The following is a 26,585-nucleotide window of genomic DNA, read 5'->3' as shown; positions in this document are numbered from 1 at the left end:
GGGTTACATAAACAAACACTTGATAAATGCTGATAAAAACATATTATAAACTTGTATGAATGGTTCATATTCACTTATTGACTGTAAGCTTGGTTAATGTACTTTTTTGCATCAATTAATTTGATAATGTTGAGAATTAAAATACTGCAAAATATAAAAATATACATAAAATACCTCTGATATGAGACTTTCAGGGCAGTAATTATATTCAATTTCCTTGCAGATAGTCTACATGGGATGGTGTGAAGCACGGGAGCAGGATCCCCTTCAAGAATGTGTGTACTCACCAACATTTCTAGCTCTTAGGGGATCATGTCTTTACAAGTTTCTGGCACCTCCAGTAAGTGTTTTTGTCCAATGTTTTTTTTATTTTCCTTCTATTATCACTACAGAATGACATCAGTTTAACAATAACAAAAACCATATTACCAATATATTTTGAAAATAAGATACAGAAAAAATACAGAAAACAGTACAAATATTTCTGAATATATTTTGCTAAAGATATATATTCTGGCATTAAACATTTTTTTCTTATAACCCTTGAAATCTAGAAGTCTTTTCTATTTAGGCATTCATGACAGTTAAAATATGTTTATGTGGCACAAATCTGTCTAAATCAAATCAATAATATTTTTGATATCTTATATTCTAGTTATTGGACTTTCTATTAAATACAAATGGGTATCTGTTGCATAAAAGATTTTGCTTTTGGAAACATATACCTTACACAGCAGTATATTCTCAATAAATATTTATTGTCTATAAATATCAAATGCCAGACCACTCGCTTAGAGATCTAATAATGCCTAAAGTATTAGAATTATCAAGTCCAACTTGCTGCTATTTTGAATATCTATGTCTATATAAATTTCAAAACACCAGGAAGGAGTAAAAAAGCCACTAATATTTATATTTTTTATTATATTACTACTCTGAATAATTTCTTATGACTGAGCAGACAGATATATTTCCAAACTTAAATATGTGAAACTTCATTGTAGTGTTTGGTGTTTTCACAATGTTATAAGATGTTCACATAAGATGACTTCCTAAAATAAATTATCTTTTAAGAAAAGTAAAGCCTTTGTTGCTATCTAGTAATTTTCTTTTATGTAACTAGTGGTAAACTAAATATATATGGAATATATATATAGAGAGAGAGAATATATATGGAATATATAGAGAATATATATGGAATATATAGAGAATATATATATGAAATATATATATAGTTAGTGTTTATATGTAGAGAATACATGCTTTATTTAAAATATGTAAAGACATTGCACAAATGGAGACTGTTGAATGCAATAAAAAATTTGCTGAAAGAGGAAGAGAAATGGTGGTCATGCCTAGAAAGGAGGAGACCAAAGCATTATTCATGGACTTTTATGAGTGTAACTTCACAACTGAGAGACTATATATTACATATATGAAATGTTCACTTATGAATCATATTATATAAATAATATATAAAAAAACCAGAAACTATCTTTTTAAGACAAATGGCATATTACTTTATCTTTTAAAGGTGACAACATGGGACTGGACCCGAGCAGAGAAAACGTTTTCAGTTTATGAAATTATGTGCAAGATTCTTAAGGTATGATCAATAAGCAGTGAAGATTTTAATGTTTTTTCCTCAGCAAAGAATGGTTCTGTACTCATAGTGGGTCATACAAAAAAATGATGCATGGATATAAAAAAAAATACAAGGTAAAGACAAATAAAAATATATAGATAGATGGAATGTAGAGAAAAACATAGGCATCATCTCATTGGCTTAAATAATTAAGCAGATTCTGCAGTACCTCAGTCTGGGGAAGAGAACAGGGAAAAGGTTCACAGGAATCCTTTGAGGAAAAAGTAAAAAGTTCACTTGGAAATAGTCTAAATTTGAACTGTAATTATTACCATAGTGTTTTGCTGAGTAAAATACATAAGAGAAAGATTTGCTTAAGGCTGAGAATTAGAAAATATAGAAAATATAAAGGCATATACAAAGAAAGGTATTTTTTTTTGTGGTCGTGGAGTTATCTTTCTGAGTATGGGAAACAATATACAATTGTCATGAATCAAATTTGCTATACAAAAGATTGTTGTAATAGAAAGTCATCAAGAATTCTGTGAAATTGCATATGGTTTCTGTAGTAATTTAAGAATCAAATTGGGAATAATTTATAAAACCTAAATAATAATTGACATTAGTTTATAATCTAGGAACTTGGAAGTAGGCTTCGAAGTACTACAGACATAATTAGTCCTTCTTAAGTTTGACCTTGTTTTTAAAATCAAGGAGAATAAAGTTTCCTGTGTTTTATGTCAGTTATTTTTCTTTCAGTTAAATTCTCAGTTGAGTAGAAAATATTGAAACATTTACAATGTACTGAAATGTATCAAACATGTCTGAAGGCAGAGAGACACCAAAAAATATGATTACCTCAAAAGGGTTCACAATTTTTCTTCTCTACAGAATAATCTTAGATTAAAGCTGACAGTCACAATAGCACAAGAGCTAAAGAAAAATATAAGTCATGGCTTAATCGTCAATGTAATATAGTTTTAGTTCTATCATGGGACTAATTGTGGAAGAAAAACTCTAGTATACCTGAGTTTATTGTTAATAAAGAAGGCTTTGGCAGCTCCTAAAAGATATACCAGCGTCTAGAGAATAAGAGATCCTACACAAATCCAGTTTTTTAAAAAAAATAATTACAAAATGGATAATAAGATAGCTACTAATTATTTTTTTTTACCAAAAATATAGTGAGATTAAAAAGTAAGAATAAAACAAGGGTGAGGAAGGAAGGAAGGAAGGAAGGAAGGAAGGAAGGAAGGAAGGAAGGAAGGAAGGAAGGACAGGAGGAGGGAGGAGGGAGGAGGAGGAGGAGGAGGGAGGGAGGAAGGGAGGGAAGGAAGGAGGAGGGAGGAAGAGGAGAAGGAAGGGAGGAGGAAGGAAAGAAAGAAGGAAGGAAGGAAGGAAGGAAAAGAAGAAGGGAAAGAGAGAAAGAAAAGATAAAGAACCCAGAAATTAACTACCTTAACAAATTAGTTTTATTTGTCCATCCCTTATTCATGTTAATATGAATTTTTCATACATTAATATAACTTTCATGTCCAGCATGCATTTTAATGTTATTTAGACTTAGATTATTTCCTAACTGTTTTCCAAGTAGCTACATGGTCTTTATAACCTTTTCTTAAAAAAAAAAAAGAAAGTGATCCGAACATTTAGAAATACTGTGTTTATTATAATACTTGAAATTAAAAAATAATTTAAAAGAGACAATGTAAATTATGTCTGGTTCCACATAAGTACTTAATATTTTATTGCAAAGTTAGGATTATATGGTTTGAAATCTGCTTTTTCATGTAAAAATATGTTTTGAATTTTTTATCAATTAATATTCCTTCAAAAACACTATAATTTTCAGTAGATATATTTATCCCATTATTTGCCCATATTTACTAAGCCAAATCTTCAATTTTGCGTTTTAGAGACTTCTCCAATTGTTTTATCAAACATATGACAACACTCATTCTTTGATTTATTTAACAGATAATTGTTGAGTATTTGTTATATACCAGATAATCTGATAAACACTTGTGATGTGGCTGGAAAAGGAGTCAGAAAAAAGTTTCTGCTTTCATTGAGCTCACATTTTATTGGGACGATACAGACATTAAGTAAATGTAAAAAGGCATAAAAAATAGGTAGCAAAAGATTGACCTTGCCCAAAGACTGTCATGTAATTTCCAAGTTATTTCCTTTATCTAAATTCCAAGTTTAAGAATTCCTGAATGGAAAATATTTTAATATATTGAAGATGTTAAGTTTATATATCTACATTGCCTCATAGAAAAATATACCAAATTTATACTGCTATCACAAGTATCTAGAAATGTTCATGTATTTCACTTTGCCCAAATTAAAATCAAAGAGCACTTTACATTTATCTTTCAGCAAAAAAATTGTCTTAAGCTTATTAGCTTATTTACATAAGTTGGTGAGGCCTGGATATAAATATTTTCAGACTCTGACTAAAATATAAATCTATTCTCACTTGTTATTTGTAAATAAGAAAGCTCTCCTATCATTACTGAGTATAACACCAAAGTTCTATGTTTCATGGATTTACAATTGACATGTAGAATTACCCATCACAGATTCTCTTTCCCGAAGGAAAATTTCATATTACATAAGAATAGAGGGGTGGATATAAGACTCAGTGCTAAATGAATTTTCTTTCTGCATACACACACCAGTGCCTGAAGGACCATTGGTTTGATAAGAAGCTGAGTCTCAGGTGTTTGAGTCTGGGTAGCAAATTTGAAGGTACTGTTTCAAAGAACCAACCATCTTCTATCATGAAGTAGAATCCTCTGCAAGTTGTGATTTGTAGACTTCTGTCTCTAGGAAGGTATTCTTCAGAAAAGGTAAATTTAAAAACACAATTTAATAGATCACAGAACATCTTACCTGGGACCACTAATTGGGTAAACCCTCTTTTCTGATATGAAGCTACACCAGTAATAATAAAAATAAAAACATAATCATCATCTGGTATAGTTAGCTTACACATATGTCCCAGGTGTTATTCTAAATGCTTTATATAATTTATTTAATTTTTACAATAATACTATGAGGCAGTTATTATTATTTCCATTTTGCAGATATGAAAACTGAGACAAAAAAAGTTTAAGTAAATAGCTCAAGGACACATAAGTAGTAAATGTCAGAGCTAAGGATTTGAATTTTGAAGTCTGTCTCAAAAATCTGTGCTCTTAAATGTTATACTATATGACCTCTTTCTCTATCTCAGTATAAGCATTGATAGATTGGAAAGAAAAGAGAATAGAAATCATCCTGGTACTGATAAGAGATAAACCATTTACAATAAGATAGGACATTTTCTTTGCAAAGGTATTAGGCACTGTAATCTTCAGTTTCTCCAATGGTTCAAAGGGGTTAAAAAAGCATAGATTATTGTGAAAATTAGCAATTTGTTAATTGATTTGTGAATGTGTTTTTATTAATTAATATAAATATTTGTTAAGTACTTTCTGTGTGTCAAGCACTCCATGAGGTATTAGGGATTTAATACAAATGTATAAGAAGGTTTAGCTGACCAAAAGCCTAGCTGACAAAGGAATTTAAAAAGGACATTTTGGAGGGGGGTTTAAATAAACTTGAAATCTAAATGATTATTAAAGGATCCAACAGATGAAGCTGTGTTTGGGTTGGACTTGGAGTTTGGTGAGTGAGAGAAGAAAGAAGCATTCAGAGCATAGGAAGTAATGTGTAAAGTTGTCCAAGTGTACAAAGAAGTGTACGTTTAAACAACTAAAAAATGTTCAGCATAGCTGTGATTCACTTAGGTATGAGGTTTGTATTGGTGTTTTTGTGTTGGTAGGGGGAGCTGTTAAAAGACAATAATAAGGAATATGAACCTTATTTGAAAAACAAAGGAGGGAGACACTGAAGGATTTCAAGCATGCGAAATGACAGAGTTTGCCTTTTTAAAAAGAGACTTCTAGCTTCAATGTGAGATGAATTGGAGGGGTGGGAGAAGGGCATGCCAGGTGATGCTGCAAAGATTCTGGTCAGAGATGACATATTCCAAACAAAGGCATGGGTGGTGGGCTGGAGAGGTGCAGGACAGAAGAATTAGGACCTGATGAAAAGACTGCATAAAAGCCTATGGTCAGTCATTACATTCATGTCTCCAGAGCCCAAACCTATGGCACTGGTTTTGTTTATCTGACTCTTTTGGCAAAATGATCACCTGAGTTCTAGTTCTAACACAGCAGTGTAGCTGAATATAGCTGGACAAAGGCACACCATGCTTTGAATTCTAGACCAGGACTTTAAGAAACCCTTTAATTCTGCCTTACAGTCATGCTATATTTTTTTAGTCCATCTTCTTGCCTAATCTACCAGGGCCTACATTAAACCGTTTTCTATTTTCTCAACATTAATATATGCTTCTCATTCTCACTCTTAGGTGATGATCCTATACCCTATTTAAAAAGTCTCTAAGCATTTCAAATGTCCACTGCAGCCCTATACTGATAGATAGTCCTTTGCTCTTATCTCAGGCCAGCTATTCCCAGTGTAATAGATCTTGTCAACTCTGCTACTCTGGTGTACATGAAACACCAATGTATATATCCAGATGTATATATATGATAACCCCCCCATGTATATATCTTGCCCAGATCTTGTCCCTGAATTCTAAGCACTCAATAGTGTGTATACCTGTGTATTTATGTGTCTAATAGAAATCTCAGATTTTACATGTCTCTAATTTAGAATTTGGCAATTGGAGGGGAACATGAAACAAAATGGAGTTTGAGAAAAATGAAACAAAAACTAAAATTCTGTTATTTTTTTTTAGAACCTAGAAGAAGGAAGTATGGTCAACAGATATGCTACCTAAAGTAGCAAAGCCAATACTCTAGGCAACTAATACCACACTACATCTCAACATTAGATATACTTTACCATTAGAGGTCTTTGGGTACCAATCAAAAAGGGTGTGTCCAGATGTAGAGCCTGTCGCTTATTCAATTTTTGAGCCTCATTAATAAAAAACAAAATGTGCAAAAGTAGAAATATATAATTAGGCTTGAAAGTGAATATTTAAAATAAGAAAACATTCTCAATATAGAATAATTTTCAAAGTTGACAAAGACTACAAAATTGGAAAATTTAGAAATAAGTTCATTGTATTTTTAAATAACCATCTAACACAGCTCTTTAGTATTTTTTACGCTTATGTTTCTGGGGTGCTGTGTAGTATCTTCAGATGAAAACAGTTCTTTAATACCAGTGTCCTTAGGAAAGAGAATTGTACTCCAGTGTTTTGTTCTTATCTAACTGAGCACCAGTGTCACCTTCTTCCTACAGAACAGCGAAGTTTTTAGCTCAGGTATAGCTCCTCATTCTACAGCTGGATTTATGAGTGCAATTCCAATGGTCAGATTCTTTCTAATGAGAGAAAGATGAGAACAATCTGTGTGATGCGAAAGCCAAGATATAATAATCATCCCATCAACCAATCATACATGAGAAAACACAGAAGAGGAGAGAATGAAATATTTGGCTTTATTTTAAACAGCTGAATTGTATGTTCTTCTTTATAGAAATGTACCTCTTAATATAATTTGGCTAGCAAATCCTGAAAAAGTGTAGGACCACTTGGTTTGCAGAAATTTACAGCCTGCCTCCTTTCAGAGCCAGCATTAGATTGAGCAGAAAGGCATCTTTTTTGAAAGACCATCTTTCTTTTTTGAATTTTTAGAACACTGCTTTTCAGACTAACATTATATGCGTTAGATTTAAATTCTTGATAAAATATACAAAGTAATCAATGTAACACTGATATTTTTTTCTAAAATCATTTTCAGGAAAAATACCAACATATTGTTACTGCTGGAGTGATGTGAAATCTGGTGTGGCCCCAGCAGCATGAGGGTAGGGGAGGGTAATCCTTGGTTCTTTGTTGACACAAAAGAATTACAGGTCAGTGAGATTTAGAAGAAGTAAAATTTATTGAAAGCGCATTTTAGAAGGAGATGGGCCATGCTAAAAAAGGCTGCAGTCCTGTGAAATTTGGGAGGTGAAAAGATAAAAGAGAAAACAGAGTACACTCCAAGGAAGAAGCAGGTTTTCAGTGAAGAGAGCTATAACAGCACAGAAGTGGAAAGGTCTGTTTATATTTGGGCCATGATGAGAGGTCCTAGATTATTTGCACGTGAGGTCACCTTGACTGACAGTTGGCTGCCATATAACCCTTTGCCAACTGCACATGTGCTTATACAGAATTCAGTCTAAAATTAGGTTCATGAACTTCTGGGCATAGGCATAATATTATAATAATGGTATAATGAGGCTTAGATTGTGGGCAGGTTAGGGTAGAACTTTCTGCACATGTGTTGTGGCTGGTTAAGCCAACAGCTTTTATGGCCTTTGTGCCTTAGTATTTGGATTAATTTATAACCCTAAAGAGGAGATGTTTCTGGGAGGTTCTTAAGGAACATCTTCAAGGGAGGTTTCAATGGTTACAGAGCTGGGCCTTTGCTCCTGTCTCTCATGCCCGCTTGACTACATAATAATAGCATGCCTGGCTGGGTTAAGTGAAGAGAACTTTTCGGTGTTTGTTGGTAGATGAGGAGAGAGGGAAAGGGATTGATCAACTTAGTAGGTGTGTCATAGGAGCGTAATTTTTTGGTGTCTGAGATGAAATTGCAATTATGAAAGGAAAGAAGGCTAAAATAAACCTTATAGTGCTAGATTAGAATTAGAAATATTGGTATGCAATTAGTTATCTCTACAAATATATGATAATATAATATGAATGTATAGATATATAGTTGGCTATATAAATAAATACAGATGTGTTTACACACATTTATACAAAGTTTATGTGTGTGTATATATATATATATATGCACATCAGGACCTTGGGATTCCTCCTGAGAGTACCTGGGGTCACAGAGTCCCATGCAGCAAGGAGAACACCCAGCATTCAGCTGTCAGAATTCTGTACAAAAATTGCTGATGGCTAGGTCATAGAACACAAAGTAAAAAATAAGATTGTCATCTTATTGTCCCACAAAATAAGTAAGTGCTCAAAGAACAATGAAGACCTGTCAAAAGACACAGAAGCCAGCTGCAAGGGCATCCACAAGCAATTGTGGAATGAATTGATCTCAAAAAAAAAAAAAATAGGAATGCATTATAATTCAGTGAATAAAATGGGAAACCATGAATCAATCTTCAAATAAATAAATAAATAAGTGAAAATATTAATGAGGAACTGAACATTAATATAGTTTCAAAGTACTTTCCTATGAAATATTATATAACTTTACAGAAACAAGAGTGGCAGCATAGACTTAACAAGTTGATTAAAGTGAACATTTTATTAATGGGACAAATCAAAAGTATGCATGTCTGATTGGATGATAGTATTATATCACAATTAGAAAAATATCTGACCTGTGGCATTCCTATTAACGCTGTAAAATAAACTCAATCTAACCATGTAGAAATGTCCAATCTCATTTAATGCTATAATGGAGAAATCCAAAGTAATGTAATCTAATCCAATGTGATGTAATCTAATCTAGTCTAACTATGAAGAAAAGTCAGATAAACCCAGGTGAGGCATGATCTGCAAAATAACTGGCCTGTAGTCTTCAATAAGGTTGAGATCATCAGAGTTAGGGAAAAGTCAAGGTACTGTTCCCATCAAAGGCAACTAAAAGGCCATAACTACTTTTATGCAATGGATGATTCCGTACTGGTGAATCATGAGTGGAGTCTGAGGAATAGAGGGAAGCAATAAACAATATCAAAATCTTTGTTTTGATGATTCTATAAGGGTTAAATGTGTGAATAGTCTAATGTTCTTATTTGCAAAAATTACATACAAAATTAAGGAGTGAGCGTGAAGTTATGAGGTATCACACAGGCAATTATCAAACTGTTCCAGAAATAAATCTGTAATTTACAGCAAGTTTTCTTTTTCTGATCATAATAAAAATTATTGCTCTTCAGGACTTGCTAAACAAGGAGAAATTTAAAACAAAGAAAGAAGAGAAAACAATTAATTCAGAGTAAATGCAGTAAATCATGCCTAAAGGCAATCAGGCTATTGATGAACACTCTAAGGTAATGCTGATTAAAATCTTGTTCAAATACAGAACAACTAAAAATAATTATTAAAATGAATGGAATTGAGAAAGAATTAAATGAAAAAAATAGCTTTATCAAGTTGAAATAATGGAATAATCCCATCTTAAATAAACAAATATTTGTTTTATTGACCTATGTATGCTCTTGAAGGCTCAAAAACATCACAATATAATACTTTCCCTGCTTTGATTTCTTTTTAGACTAGATGTTTTAAATAGTTTTTGTTTGCCCTTACTTATGTAGTACATACATTTCAGTATCATTTTTATTTTACTATTTTTCTTAAGTGATACCATTTGCATTGCATTTTCTATGTCAAGTATGAACAAAGCATGAAAATATCAAACATTTTAAATAATTGTGGGAGATTTCTGTAACCTATCTGATGATTTTTAAAATTTTCGATTGTCCTTTTTGTCATAAAATTTATAGCTTTACAATATTTTCATAAAGCTTCTAAAGCAGCTCAAGGTCTTTATTTAAACCAAATAAGTATCTCTTAGCAATGAGATGTGTTAGAAAAAGATATAGTCTCTTCTTTCATTAAGAACTTAATTCACAAAAGATATCCAATCTTGGTTTTCAAATAAACCAAAACCTTATCTTTTTCTTTCTTCTTATATAATTATTGATGAAACATTCTATCAAGAGCAATATATTTATAAATTATTACAACTTCACAAAACTTCTTTAATCTTTGTTAGAAGACTATGATTTTGAGAATAAGTACTAGGGAGCATTTCTGATTTAAATTCTATTTTAATTTACTTTGTCAATTAAAAAATATGAGTATGTCTTTCTTACATATCTAAATGAAATTTAAATAACCATAAAATATAAATAAGTTGAAAACTTTCAAAGTAAAATAAATGTTAGTTTATCTTCTATAATAAATTTCTGGTTAGTAAAATTTTGTATGGGCAGTTAATGAGAACATATCCTCCAAGTAAGGAGAAAGCTAGAAAATTGGTTTTGTAATCTAAATTAATTTGTACTGATCTCAAGGATTTATCTTTTAAGAAGGAAATCATTTGTAATCTTCTATTCAGTTTAAATTCCTTCAGGTCTATTTTAGGTTTTCTACAATATTTCTAAAATTAATACTTTTGCATATCTGTTTTCATACATTTATTTGCCCTTCAAATTTACTATTGAATAAAATCTTAAAACTTTTTGACTGTCCAAAATCGTATATTATTGTTTTTAAAAATAAAAAATATATATAATTTTAATACTAGAGGAAACCAGATGTCAGCCTCTTATGAAGCCTTCATCTACTAAGGAATATTGCAGAAAAGTGTTGACGTCTCCTTAAAATTTATTTAGAATGTCTTTTTTAATGATACAGTAGCATAAATTGCTTGAACTATCACTTTTAAATCATATGATTTTATTATTATTATTATTAACTACATTTTTGCTATTATACATTACATATTATTTTATTAATAAAATATTGTTCTTGTTATTTTCCTATGTTTTTTTATAATGATATTAACTTCTATGATTAATATTATTTCTCATAGAAACTTAATATATTTAACACTATCTCTTGTTACTTATCATTTGAATATTTTCAAGAGTTGAATAGATTGGGCCTATTGCTCATGAACTCACTTTATAAAGTAGAAAAAGTGAAGATTAGATATACTCAGGGTGATAACTACACAACACAGAAGGATCTGACTTTCTGGATATGTTGCTCTCTATCCTTACCGGTCTATACTTTTTTAAAGTCTGTGATGTTTACATTAAAAATGTCGAGATGTTATACTATGTGGAGTGGGTCAAGTATTATGGTTTTTAAGACATAGGTGAACCTAATTTATTAAATTTAACTTAGGCATTTAGATTTCATTGTTTGTTTGCTTTTGCTCCTGTCAGCGTGGCAACTTTAAAATAATTATGTCATATCCAAAAGGGAAAAGAGTCTTTGGCCAGTTCTAAAATATCTGAAATATTTTAAATTAACATGTATTTTCTTAAATAATAAAGTTAGGAACATTTAAATTTTACCTTTGTGATTACATTCATCAACAATTAGATCTTGTCATAATTAATATTGTTCTTAATTTTTAAAAAACTATTTATTGAGAAAATTCTTTACAGGTTTCCAATTTATTGTGGCCAACAAAGAGTTATTGAGAAATATATGATGCACTCCTATGAAATGTTTTGCTTTTCATGGATATATAGATATAGATATAAATATAGCTATAGATATACATAGGTTTAGTCATTTTGTGTTTTGGAGATATCAGTTATGATGTTTTGGAAATAACAGATAACTTTTTTATATTTATTTTATCAAAATATAGAATAAAATTCAATTTGGTTTTAGTATTATTATACAAATTTTTCTTTCTCTTACTGAATTATCATTTGCTCTGAATAATAGCCGATGAACTTAATAGGAACTAAGAGAATTCTAAGGAAATGATTTATGGTTACTTTTATTTCAATATATAATTTTACTACTTTTATTTTTATTTTCCTAAAATTTGTTTATACTTCAGCCATTTATTATTTACTAAGTATTATTATTTTGTTTCTATATGCCATTTTAACATGATCACCAGATTAGTTGATTGAGAGAAAGAACAGTAGCATGTTGATAATATAAATTAACATTAGGTTGCCTTTGCTTGACTTCTTGCTCCATTAATTTCCAGCAATATATCACTGATAAATTTCTTATCTTTATTTCAAATTCTTACCTTTAAATCAGGAATTATAATTATAGCTACCTTGTAGGTTTATTGATATAAATAAGTATACTAAGAAAGGGCATTCAATAGGTATTGAATAAATGTTAGTGATTTCTGTCTCTAAATTGCTCCTGAAATGTATGTCACTGTAAAGTGGTATTGGTCATGTCCACCAAGGCTGTTCCTTTACTTTTATCCAATGCAGTTCCCACACCCATTTTCTAAATTATATGACTTTATTATGATTAGTGTAAAGACATAAATGCATTTTATCTTAGTCTAAATAAGTATTTGAATGAGATATCTCCTCTATTGTTTGAATTATAGGACAGTCTTTTGAGCAATTGCTCAACATTAAGAGAATAGACTCAGTTCCTGGTGGTGATCTAAAATTTTACTATCTTTATAACTCTTTAAGCTTACTTTTCTCTGGATGTGGTAGCAGTTCCATTTCAACCACACACATTTTAGAAAGAGAAATCAGGAGTGTCCCAGATATCAGAGATAAGATTATAATTCAATGGTAGATATTTCTCAGCAACCGTATCTTATGTGGGAGTCACGTACAGACACCTTTAGGCATTTTTGAGTGTAAGTGGCATGAGTTCCTTGAGACTTTTTATTGCACAGTTAGCAGCAGAGTTGGGATAATAACCCTGGTCAGGTGACCCTCATGATGTTACTTTTTTTCCACTACATTCAATTGGGAGAACTCTTTTGATGATAGTAATTGACTCTATCATCTGCAATTTCTACAACTCATTGATCCATCTGCTTAATCTGTACAACAGTTGTGGGGAAGAGGGCAGGCATGCAGTGCAGACAGCTTCTTCAAAAAGGATATTGTGTGTAACAGGAACTTTTGGTTAAAAGACTTGCTTAATATAACACACTTTTTGAAAATAACAATTCAAACAGTATGAATCCAATAGTATTCTTTTCTTGATGTTCTCACATAGAATTTGCAAATCACGTTAGGAATCTTTGTTTGTATAATACACTCTTTATGGCCTTCAACTTCTTGACTTAGAGACAAAAGACTGATGAAACTGTAATTGGTCAACACAGAGTGAAAAACTGTGTGAATGTCATCAAAGCGCTAACGATAATAAATTCAAATTTTCTCATTGGACTATGAAGCATTGTCCTGATTAAGTATCATTTTTCAGATTCTCTTTTTGCTTGGAGAAGATCTAAGCTTGCACACACTAAAATTAGGGAAAGCATTGCAAACTAGGGCACAGTTAGAAAACAGCAGACACTCTGTCCATGCCTCTGCCACCCTCCTTCCAAGCCACCCTCTCTCTTTTGTCTTCCTTTGTTCACCAGTACCCAATCTGACCTATGGTCCTCAAGTGCAGCATCATAGGGCTCTGGTGAAATAGAAGCATTTGGCTGCAACATAGAAGATAGAGTGAAGGTAAGACCAGAGCCAGATATGTGCTCACAGTTCCAGCCTCACTTAGTCTCAATGACAGTAAATGAACTGTGAGTGGACGGACTTTATCGGCATTGACCTTCCATCAAAATGACCCTAAAAACGGTATATGCAAACACAATATAATAAAATTAAACAAATATTTAAACTTCATTTGGTCATTTTGTCTCTTCCTTTATAGTTCTGTTTCTCTGGATAAATGTTTTCAAATAAACAAAAGTCATAACCACATAAACAAAAAATAAATTGACACAGAATATATTTATTAATTAATTTAATAATTTGAGAGCTAATATGATAAATGTTATATACTAGAACAATTATAGGCATTAACTAAGAGTTTCTTCAAATTTGATTGCATAAATAAAAACTCATTTTGGACAGAATATCTATAGGCTTTGTAATTATATAAAATCAGAGTTATTGATGTAGACACATAAACTGATACAATGAATATTATAGGTCATATAGTTATTTTAAATGTCAGGAATGAAAAAGAATTACATGTGAAATAAAAGAGAGATATGTTTTATTCCAGATATAAATAATGACTCTGAGTATACCAGGAATTATGTCTATTTTCCAACAATGTTCTTTATAATAAAACATATTTCATGAGTATGCATTTATATATGCATTTTATGTAATTTTTAATTACATATTGCTATATATACTGATACATAGTACATAACCTGTTTTCTAATCATGGAAATGTGTAAAAATGACAATAATGCTATGTTTGTATATATGAGAGGAAATTTATTCTTGATATGTTTTGACGTTTGTTCTGTCATGTAGAAAAATGAGGAGAACAAAAAGTTACTCAGAGTGATCCAGCAATGCTAATAGCCCTTCATGGAAACTCACTACAGAGATATCCCCAACCAATTTCCTATTGCATTGCTTTAATTGTCATTTAAATATCAATAATTATGAATTCACTGAGAGCTCTCCCCTGCATTCCAAACAAACTCATTTATTGCCTACTAGATGCCTCCATGTGGAGACCTAGTAGACTTCTAAAACTTAACATGTCCTCTCACACTCCAGTTGCCTACCTTGGCTAATGGTCCTGCTAACTTTCCAATTGCTCATTTCTGAGACCTTGGAGTCAAGCTTAAGTCTTTCTCTCACACACTTATCTGACATATCAGCAGAGATATACCTCAAACTATTGCTATGTCATTGGTCACCCTCAAGTCCCAACTCTATTAGTCTTATCCTTTCTCTCCTGTTTTCCTGCCTAAACCTTGCCAGCTATTAGCTTTCGATTAGACTCAAAGTAAAATTTATAGTTTTCCAGACAACGACAGGACACTATAAGATCTCTACCATACCACCCCGCTTATCCCTCTATTTGTTTTCTCTAGTCTCCTGCTACTTGCCCACTAACTCACTCCAATTCCACTATCATGTTTTGGCACACACCAGTCTCAGATTCTTCGAACTTGCCATACTCTCCAAATATCTAAATGGTTTGCTCTTTTCATGCCTCTCCTCAAATGTCACTTTCTTAAAGAGTCCTTTCTTTATCATTCTATATAAATGACCCATGAGGCTAACACTTCCAAAAGCTTTAAATAGGCTTTAATACCATAAGACATGTTATGACTAAGCATTTTCTTACTTTGTTTATGATTTGTCTCATTTCCACTCAAAAAAAAATATCTCTATGAGGCAGAGATGTCATCTGTTTTGTTCAGTGATATGTCTATATACTGGAATAGTGCCTAGCATATAGTAAGCATTCAATACTCTTTGACTGAACATCAACCGTATACCTAATACAGGAATCAATATAAGTGAAGGGTAAAATACTTTCTGAGATAGCACTGGGTTCATGCAGTCTTGAATTCTGCTTGAAATATTTCCACAGTTATCTATATTTATAAAGTTACCTATATTAGGAAATTATCTATATTTGTAAAAGAAGTAATAATAGAAAAAAAAGATAACATCTAATGGTACTTGGTTGTTAATTGCAGTTTGTTTTGTCTTGAGTTGTTCTTTGGAAGACCAAATCAGAAGCCAGGTCAAAGATTACATCACCTATATTCATGAATACTAATTGAACAGTTTGACCTAAAAACTTCCCCTTCATCTGACAAAATGTACAAGATTAATTGAACACATTTTATGAGAGATTTGCTAACCAGATACCACTTTCCACAATGATTTGCACATTTTATATCTCCCCGGACATAGTATTGAAGCAATATACTAGGGTATATATAAGCAAAAGTGTAATTTTAGTTGCCATAAGTCCCTTTATATCTCATTTTCTTCAGAACTGAATGAGTCCATTCTGGCTAGCTGATGTTTTTTATTACTTGAACTTTTAGAAAAAAAGTTGAGTAGGTTTCAGTGTAGAGATATTAAAGGAATGAAATAGCTAAAACTTAGCTCCAAAGAGGAAAAGTAAAATAATTTACTTCATTTGGTTTTACAAAAAAAAAAAAAAAAAACTAAAAGGTAACTTGATAATTTTCCTCAAGTATATAAAAGTTTATTTTTTAAAAAAGTGACCACCTGTTTTTAATCACACCTGAAGAAAGATTAAAAAAAGTTGGTATAAACTACAGTGAGAGGAATTCAGTTTTCAAAAAAGGAAACAAGAACAGTTTTCACATACCTAGTATTAGAGTCTAAGAACTAGAATTTCATTCTTTTGGAGATATTTAAAGGTAGGATTGTTTGTATTATTTTTGGAAGGCAGGACCACATGACCAGCCACAATTCCTACTGTTTCTCACCTTATAATGTCCATATTTATAATAGCAAGTAGCTGGAAAGCCTTTTTTTTTGGAAAACCATATACACTTCGAGTAGATTTCTAAGTATGAATTTGAGGGTTTTTTTTGTTTTTTTTTTTTAGTGCAATGTAATTATCCTCAGAAATAGAATATTAGAACTAAAATCTGGAAGATGAATCTCATAATTATTAATTAAAACCATTAATCTAAACAGTCATCCCTTTTAATAATGTTATAAGGAATTAATTTTGTTGTTTTCTATGTCTCATTTGTTTGCTTTTCTATTTCTAGTAATGTTAATTTATGGTAGTAAAGCTTCTATTTGTTTCAATAATAATGCTTTAGGGAAAATGCTATTGTCAATCAAAACAATCATGAAGACTAATTCAAGTATGTTAAATAAGAAATCAAAAATGCAAATCGAATACTGGGATAAATTGTTTCTTTTGATAATTATATTTTGTTTATACAACATTCACTTTTTAAAAACATTACTATATAATTTCTTTTTTTCCTTTTAAGGATGCATAGCATTTTTCCACATAGGCTAGTTATCTTTATTGGAACTCTCTCTCTGGTTTTTTTTTTTTTTGCTTCTCTAAGTCCTGTAGAAAACTAAATTTAACACACAGTAAACCAGTGAAGGAGCTTAAGCCATGCTGTGTGCATAGATTTAAACAAGGGGATCATTATGAGTGGTATAACAGAGGAACATGTTGGAAGAACAGGAAGTTGGTTTTGGTCATTGTATCCCCTGCCTAAAAGAGTCAAGGAACAACAACTTTGGTTTTACTCTAAGATAATCAGTTAATGTATTTTCACCTGAATCAGGTAAATTCTAGTGCCAAGAGAAAAGCCGCTAGGGAGAATTTTATCCTATAAAACTATAGTTAATAATATTGAACTAAATGTGTATAGTGTCAGGTGGGTACTAGGCTAATCCAGATCATTTCATAAATTATATTAATGTCTAAGCACTGTACTATATACCTGAAACTAATATGTGCTTAAAAAAAAAAAACTGTCACTCTGCTGGTATCACGGTGGTCTGAGGGAATTTATCCCACATCTATCTTATTTAAGCCACTCATGTCTCTCCCCACCCTACTCCAGAGATTTCTAAACCTAAAAATTTTAATGTTAGAATAACTAATGTAATGCCAATAATTAGAACAATTGGTGAATGGTTATGTTTATTGAAAACATATTTTATCTAAAAATTCTAAAATCTCTAAATTTTCAGTATCTGTACTTATTTATTTAAACTTTCTAGATCTTAATTTTCTTAAATATAAATGGATAATGGGATAATATCTATAGAAATATTTGGTGATATATATGATGTTTTTCAAATAAAAATATTATTAACATGAACAATAAACATACTTATAGGGATCAGGGTTAACATGTGTGAAGCTATTTTAATCTGGGATGGAATTCACACACCTTTATGGGTACAAACACACAGTATACATATAAATATCTAGGGAATAGCAGGAGTCAAATTTGCATATGTAATAATTCCAGCAAGCATGTTTCACTTTTATTGTGAATAGTGTTAGTTAATTGATGGTAGTCAAAATAATTACTCTGGAAAGCATTACTGACGTTTTGATGATAAAAAAAGTGGTTTTAATATCTTGGAATCTGCCGTAGCTATAAAAAAGGAAATATTAAAATTTATGATATTACTTTTACTTTTAGTTTATTTCTACATAGTGCAAAAGAAAGTTGAAATTATGTAATTCTTGATTTAATATTACTTAAAACAAACATTATTTTCCCATATATGTGATACTGGCTAAATAATACAAAATATCTTTTTCATTCTGTCATGTACAGAATCAAATTTATAATATTTTGAATCAATTTACTAACTTTCTCTTTTATAAATCTAATGATATTGCTAGCAGTATTTTGATATATATCTAAATTTTCTCTATACAAAATATTACAATTGTTTTTTTTATAAAAATGAAAAATTGTATTATCTTATTAAAACTATCATTTTTTTGTATGGGAATTGATATAATTTTAATAAGGCCCTTTAGAGGCTTGATAATTCCTGAAATTCTAATTCAAAACTAATTGGAAAGATTTAATTTTGATGATATGTTTTTTCCTTCCATTTTTAATTATTAAAATAGTTGCAAAAGAATAAAAATTATTAATTGTAGCTGAAGAATCCATCCTGAGTCTGCTCTTCTTTTTCATTATAAATTAGATTTTTTTGTTTGTTTAAAATAACTCCATACCTAAAGACTAAATGATTTCCTGATTCACTACAAATTCAAGTAAAAGATGCAGTAACAAACATAACAATCAAGAACATATTAGTGTAGTCATATAGTTTATAAAGTAATTTATATTTAATATAATAATAGAAAATATTTCTTCTTCATCTTTCTATTATTTTTTTATTTTTATTTTCAATTCCACAAATACTATAAACTTGAAAATATAACTATTATTAGAGCAATGATAAGTGCATCTGGAAAATTTAAAAGCAAGTGACTTGTCAAATCAGCAAATATTAGGTGACATAATTATAGTGTAAAGGAAAGAAGAAACCATACGAGTTTATGCAAGAACATGCTATAGGAATGAATTACCAATTTTTGGCCACTTTTTCTGCATTTAGTTTTATGTGTTTTAAATACAATAGAAAATGTATGACCGTAATGTCTACGTGTTCAATGATTATTATAAACACATGGTTTATTGTATTTGTTTTCCAAAAGAAATACAAATACATTTTAGTTATATCCATTGACCTCTGACTACCTTAAAAAAATATAGACATTATCAAATATATTTGTAATATAATGTTTTTATGTAAATATGTAAATCTGAGACGTATTCTAGGACAGATTTTGGTTATTAGTCTACAGAAGGTATCCAAGAGACTCAGAATAAATCTGAAAAACTAGAAGATACTTCTGAAGAAGTCATACATGAGAAAAATCTACAATGATAGTGTTCCATATATGTTAGCTTTTATTTTATTACTATTTTTAAATGATATTTTTCCAATGTTCGAAAGTTTTCTGGAGACTATTGTTTCTATTGAGGCCAACCTCACACTCTATTTAATAATTTCACCATCACAACAGCTCTGTAAGGAAAAAGGGAGATTGTGTGTTATCCCTTTGTTCTGTGAGAAACTGAATCTCATGTTTAAATGCTTTTTTGGTAGTTACATTGCTAGTAAGAATTGAAGCCAGAAATCTTGACTTCTATATTACGGACGTGCTTCAGTATCAATACAGAGAAGAAACGTGTTAATTATGGACTTTGAGTTCTGGAATTTTGGCTGCTGTGACCATTTTTAATGAAGATAGCGTGATATCACAGAGTATAATCTTTATGATTATAGCATCTCCACTATGTATTAGTCAACATTGATTCAAAGTATGACCGTGTTAGCATTATGAATTGATGTATGCCAGCCTATGTAACTCCAGGTTTTCATCAGGATAGTGACATGCTGGACCGGCGGAAACACTGCTTCACTGTGCAGTCTGAGTCTGGGGAAGATCTCTACTTCTCTGTGGAGTTAGACTGTGACCTTGCCCAGTGGGAAAGAGCCTTCCAAACAGCAACTTTTCTGGAAGTGGAACGAATACAGGTGAGAGTTTGTGGAATTTTAGCACCTGACTACCACAAATGCATGACCACATTCTAGAGTTCTAATTAAAAATCAAATTAGCATAAAAATACAGCTCCATGAGTCTTGACCTCCTCAAATACATTTGATAATTAGCCACTGTGATTAAATGAATAGAAACACAGCTCTGAAAAATATTTTAATTTTTCTATAATTTGATCTCTCTAGGCTATTTCATACCATTCATCAAAATATATTATTTCTAATTTTAATTAGAATCTGCTCCACTTCAAATCTAAACTGAACATGCTCTGATTTTAATTAATTGGTTTCAAGCAATTTTCTGTTCTCCAATAATGATCACCTAACATTCAGCTGAATGGCTCCATTCACCCACAATGCTCCCTACCCTTCAAAACTATACAAAGAATTTAAAACTTTTTCATAGTTCACATCACCCTTTATGATTTTCCTGACTTCCAGTCTGCTTTGCACACCAATTACCACTACTTCTTCCACAACAATTCTGTTCAAACTTTCCCACTTTTGAACACTAATATTACTTTCTTGTGTTCATTTTCTTAAGTCTACACATACTGTCTTGTATTGGAGTGATGTGTGCTTGACATTGCTCACATTAAGTTATAGTTTGCTTGGGATTATTTTAGTAATCTACAAACGGAAGTACAATTCAGTTTGTACATCACAAGTATTCAGAAGATATTTATTAAACTTTATTTCTTAAGTATGAAGTTATGGGTCAAATATATGGGACTTGGGGAGGTTGAAGTGGGTAAAGGGGATCAAATATATGGTAACTGAAAGAAACAGGACTCTGGGTGGTAATCACACAATAGAATATATAGATGTCGAATTATAATGTACACCTGAAAATTATATAATTGTATTAACCAATGTTACCCCAATAAACTTAAAAAAAAAAAGGAGTTATATCTAGATCAAAGGTTCATAGAACCTTCATCCTCTCCAATTCATGGTACCATGAAATGGAACAGGCTACCAAATATTGGTTTGGCAGCAGATCTTTAGCAGAGACCTTTCACAAAGCTGAACAGTTATGCATTTGCTATACACAAATGTATTCATAGAGCCAGGACCTAAACATGGCATTGATTTTTAAAAATTATGTGACAATGCTGATTGACTACTGTTCTGGAATCCTTATCTACAATAGGAGATTGGTATGTATTTTTTCTATATGTTGAACTAATTTGTAACATAGATTATTTTTTTCTGACTAAAAACTATATTCAACACACCGAGTTGCACCAGTATGACATGACAATCCAGGGACAAGGACAGTAAAAAGATTCACATTTCACTTGTTTTATTGCTCAATGAACATTTTCTAATAGCTCTGCTGATCTGCATATATCTAAATATGTTAAAATAACTGAGAAATACTGTTTCAAAAGTTTAACTGTATAGAACCTCATTTCAATAAATAGATACTTTAATATAAAAAATGAAATGATAAAAACTATTTAAATATGATTTTATTTCAAACGCCAACATATAAGATGATTTACAACATTAAAATATGTTAGTTTAATAGCTGTCATTTTTAAAATCTAAATTGATATTTTTAGGATTTTGTAATTATCATTTTCTTAGAATACCACACTTCAGTTGGAAGCAACTACATGGTGACTTTTACCTGATAGTCTCAATTTAGCATTTAATTTTAAGTCTCCTAATGTTTATAAATGAGGTAGAGATAAAATTATGTTGTTTCACTGTATTTTAATACTGTCTTATTTAATATGGGCTTCGTCTTCTCTAAGCTGATTTCCTGAACAATACATTTATTTGAACCATCAACTTACCTATTCATAATACCAATGTAAGATGCATATAGTAAGTGAAAAGGATAATATTTAATGCCTTTTTAGCTTTTGGTTTTATTATAGACTTCCTAATTTCCTAGTCATAAATTTTCTATAAAAATATAAAACTATTTTTATTTGATTACTTTATCAGAAATCAGTAGTCAATGACTAAAGACTTTCACAGTGTTATTTTCAAAATTCAAGAATGTAAGTACATTTACATGAAGAACCTTATGTTTCTATGTTCTCAATATTCCCACTATCATTAAAGTTGATAAAGAAATAAAATAAAAAGAAAATATATGGCCTTTTGTGAAATGAGCAGAAATGCAGAAAATTAATGAATTGAATAATCCAATTATGAATTAGTAAATAAAATTAATTTTATTTTGAATTTGATTTTCATTAATATGACTGCACACTAACATTTTAGTTTCTAATATATCTCTACCTATTTACATATTATTTGATATCTAATGTACTTAATATTGATATAAATATCTACATATATTTTCAAAAATAATCCAGTTAAATCAGGCATTTCTAAATATTCTACATTGCATTTAGATTAATACCTTAAAATTTAGAAAATGTAGTGAATATTGAAACAGGAAATAAAAATTGATATGGATAAAATCTTACAACATTTCAAAGTACCAGTATTCAAACTTAGTATACCTAGTATTCAAAGTACCAATATTAAACCTAATTCACTTACAGTATTATTAGTATCTTTGCTCATCCTATTTCTGAACAATTTTCCCAGAGTAAATGAATAATACTAGTAAGAAGCAGATACATTTTCTGACCTTACACTAATTATATTTGATAAAAAAGTAGTTCTTTTAAAAAATGATTTTTAATGAAAAAGTGCATTACTTTTAAAAATATATTTTCTATATTATTATTTCAAACTCTTTCATATGCATTTTATCAAGCTATAGACATTTAACTATCATCCAAGAGGGCATATTAACAAGTATTTTATATGTAATATATCTTTAAATGTGTTATATATAAATGTGCAAAAATCTTTCAAAATGTTTCTAGTTTGAACTTCTCTAACAACAGTAAGATTTTACTTTTTGTCTAACTCTAATTTATTTTTTTATTATAAAATGAAAATACAAAATAAACAATATATCAAATATTTCAATATAAAAGATATATAATCATTGTATATGATTAAGATTAGATATTATAGAATTAAACTTCGATATATCTCAATTTAAAGCATATCTATCTGTTTCAATTTAATGATTATCGACCATGTAATTTAATTTATAATTCTGAACTTAAAAAATAAATTTTAACATAATATTTAACATTTGCAACTGACATACTTTTTTAAATGATAGTACTTGAAAGTAGCAAATAACTATGTCTAAATTGGAGGATATGAGATCGCCTTGAACATTCTCAATGTTGAGAATAGTTTTGACTAAATAGTAATGGGTAGATGCAAACATGGAAGATGCCTATGTATTAAATAAAATTCCACCCTAAAATTAACTTATAAATCCTATTAAGTTTGTTTGCTAACCTGCTTTAAAACAAAACAAAACAAAACAAAACTCAATTCCAAATGAATAATTTGGCATGGTTATAACTTTCTTATGTAAATTGGGTTTAAATATATGAATATAAAATATAGCTTTTTGATAAAGGCAACTTAATGCATCTATCCATAATTATAGTGAGAATGTGATTCATTTACTGTACTTTTATATATAGTATTACAAAAACAAATACGACATAAAGATTAGTATTGAAAATTTGCTTAAGATAGATTTCTCTCTTCCTCTTCCACTTTCTCTTTCTCTTTGTGTGTTAATTAAAAGTATTTTTCTTTATTTGAATATCTCACTACAGTTTGCAACTAAATGCAAATAAAACTAGTCTATGGACATAAAAATACATCATATTTCATATAAGCTCATGTTTTTATTTTATATCTGTTATTCTTATATTTCAGTATCTAAATTTTATTAGTCATTCCAAAAATTTTATATAAGTAACGTTATAAATTAATTTGTCTTAATGTGAAAAGTCATTTAATAGTTGATTTCTGAAGAATCAATAAGTTTATACAAATAATAGGCAAGTGGTAAGTGTCTTTGGGAAATAGCTTGTTCCACATGGATAAACATATAGAACTCTTAAGGTTATGATGTTTCTTGTATTTTTTGCCTTGGTTTGAGAATCTGTGTTTGTGTGCCTGAGAGTTCTCTTTTAATAATATTCATGAACTCATATGCCAAGAATTTAAGTAATACCTTAATCTTTAATAATTCACTTTTGATTTAATGAAAATGAAGTGATATTTAACTAGAAGACCTAACAATTGAACAAAATCTTATCTACATATAAATTTTTTAATATAGATTTTATTTCCTATATAGCAAGGGAGCCAGTGTGGCACAAGATAAAGATAAGGGCTGACTGAGCAGGATTGGAAGCTTGACACTGCATTTATCTTGGCAGGTCAAAAATCACTTGGCTTCTGTTTTATTAACATTAGGATGTTGATAATATTATCTTCCTTATACAGTTACTATAATATTAAGTTAGCTATTATATAAAGAACTTATTATAGGAGCTTTCACAGTGTCTTTGATAAATGTTGGCTATTGGGTCAATTACATGAAAAGTAACAGTGTTTTCTGTTCTGTTTAGTGCAAGACATATGCATGTGTGCTAGAAAGTCATCTAATGGGACTCACAATTGACTTTAGCGCAGGATTTATCTGCTTTGATGCCGCAACAAAGGTAATGTGTTCAGGTCAGCTCTGAGAAATGTGCTGCAGTCATTCTAATTTAAGAATAATTGAAATAACCTTGAATGCCCATCAACATTTTAATTGGTTATCATATGTCAAATTTAAGGTTCTCATTTTCGTTAACAAAATTTAAATTATGATTTAATCTGTTTATAGAAAAACAAAAGTTTAAAATTTTAATAAAACAAATGTGTTGCCACAAAACATTATAATTATTTAAAGTGTATATATGCTCTTTATATTATACTATAGATATATTGTCTTTTACTAAAGCTATGACCTCATATTTTCATATAGAGGGAAAATTTTCCTCCTCCCAAAATATGTTTTTAAATAAAATGATGCTTTACTATTTTTTGGTATCACATCTCCAATATCAAAATGTGGAAAACATATTTTGAGTTTTATAGGTAACTTGTTAGAATTATATAATGGAGGAATTTGGGGGTTTGACTTTTCTAGCCAGGAAGTATAATTCGTATAAACACGTAACCTAATAGGGTCTTATACTGTCTGATTGAATGCCCTTTCCACAAAGATTATGTCTCTAGGACTGATGTATATTTAATAATGAAGGACACTTTCTCAGGCAGTCATACCTGCAGAATAGCTCAACTGACCCACTACTCATCGCTAATCTTCCAGTACTGTAGTCACTACTGAAGTTTCTGACTTGCAACTGGTCCCCATGGAAGACATTCTTTTCTTTTCTATAAGGATATCAATTTCTTAGATCCATCCCACTTTCTCCTTTATCAAAGCATGGAAAAGAAATAAACTGATATATTCCTTCTCATTAATTTTAAGTATTAATGAATAACTCTTTACTGGGAAACATATTTTACCCAGAAATTAAGCCTTGTATAGAATTTTAGAAACAAATGCTTATAAAACAAGAAAGCAATATAACTATGTGAGAAAGGCAGAGTGTACAGATTTGGGAGTTTTTTGATCTTGGGAAAAAATAGGAGTCTAATGATGCAGTCCAGCTGGTCACAGCCAAGTAGATGCGGGTTGGTGTTTAGAGAACTTAAGATCAAAATTGTCATACAAAATCTCACATTAGTTAAGGATGATCAATATTTCTTTTTATATTGTCATTGTAAAATTAAATAGCATGCATATGTTGGTCAGATTTAACAGTCTAGTGCATTGTCTTTGAGTAATGCCAAAAGAATACTTTTCTAAATATGGAATTTCAGCTGGCAGCAGCTCTTTTGATGACTCTCAAGTGAGCCTGCCATATATTTTCCCTCTGACTAAAGTCTTTCTTTTGAAAAAATAAATACGTATTTAAATCAGGATAGGCTCATGAGTATTAAATCAATTAAATAAATATACTAATTTAGATATTAATTAATTAATTTCATAAGTAACTGATTAGAAAAAAAGTTAGTCTGATTTTTAAAAAAAGACATATTATTGCCAGAGTTGTTATCAAACTCTATTACATAAAGGTAAAAGAATCTCATAGTAGTAGATGAGAAGGAAACAAATAAAATTAATATGAACACATTTCTGAGTGCCTGAATATGTCCTGAGTTTCTTTTTAAGGCCACCATAATTCAAAACTGTTGTCAGAGTTCTGTTTTGGCTCTCAGTGTGTAAGAGAGAAAATCATGATGTGGATGGCCTACACAACATGCCCATCTATGTCCTCCTCTCTGGGTACACTGGGAAGGAGGGATTAGTCAGCAGAATCCAAGCAATTGTTATGATACAATCTAGGAATAGCCATTAAGT

At 30.3% G+C, this 26,585-nt stretch overlaps 1 protein-coding gene across 1 annotated transcript in view; it reads left to right on the top strand.

Moving 5' to 3' along the window:
• Nucleotides 1-217: 217 nt before the first annotated feature.
• Nucleotides 218-26,585, top strand: part of SNTG1 (syntrophin gamma 1) — a gene marked incomplete at its 5' end in the record, with an annotated part of 69,322 nt that continues 42,954 nt past the window's right edge. Inside the window, 4 exons of the mRNA XM_039868965.1 lie at nucleotides 218-340; nucleotides 1,535-1,606; nucleotides 20,081-20,233; nucleotides 24,739-24,831. Of these exons, the coding sequence (XP_039724899.1) occupies nucleotides 218-340; nucleotides 1,535-1,606; nucleotides 20,081-20,233; nucleotides 24,739-24,831 (441 nt within the window). The remainder of the gene's footprint in view (nucleotides 341-1,534; nucleotides 1,607-20,080; nucleotides 20,234-24,738; nucleotides 24,832-26,585) is intronic.

The sequence above is a fragment of the Pteropus medius genome, unplaced genomic scaffold (assembly GCF_902729225.1).
Source record: "Pteropus medius unplaced genomic scaffold, Ma_sr-lr_union100, whole genome shotgun sequence".
In the NCBI taxonomy this organism is placed as follows: domain Eukaryota; kingdom Metazoa; phylum Chordata; class Mammalia; order Chiroptera; family Pteropodidae; genus Pteropus; species Pteropus medius.
The sequence above is the reverse complement of the archived record's forward strand: the minus strand, read 5'-3'. Positions and strand labels throughout refer to the sequence as shown.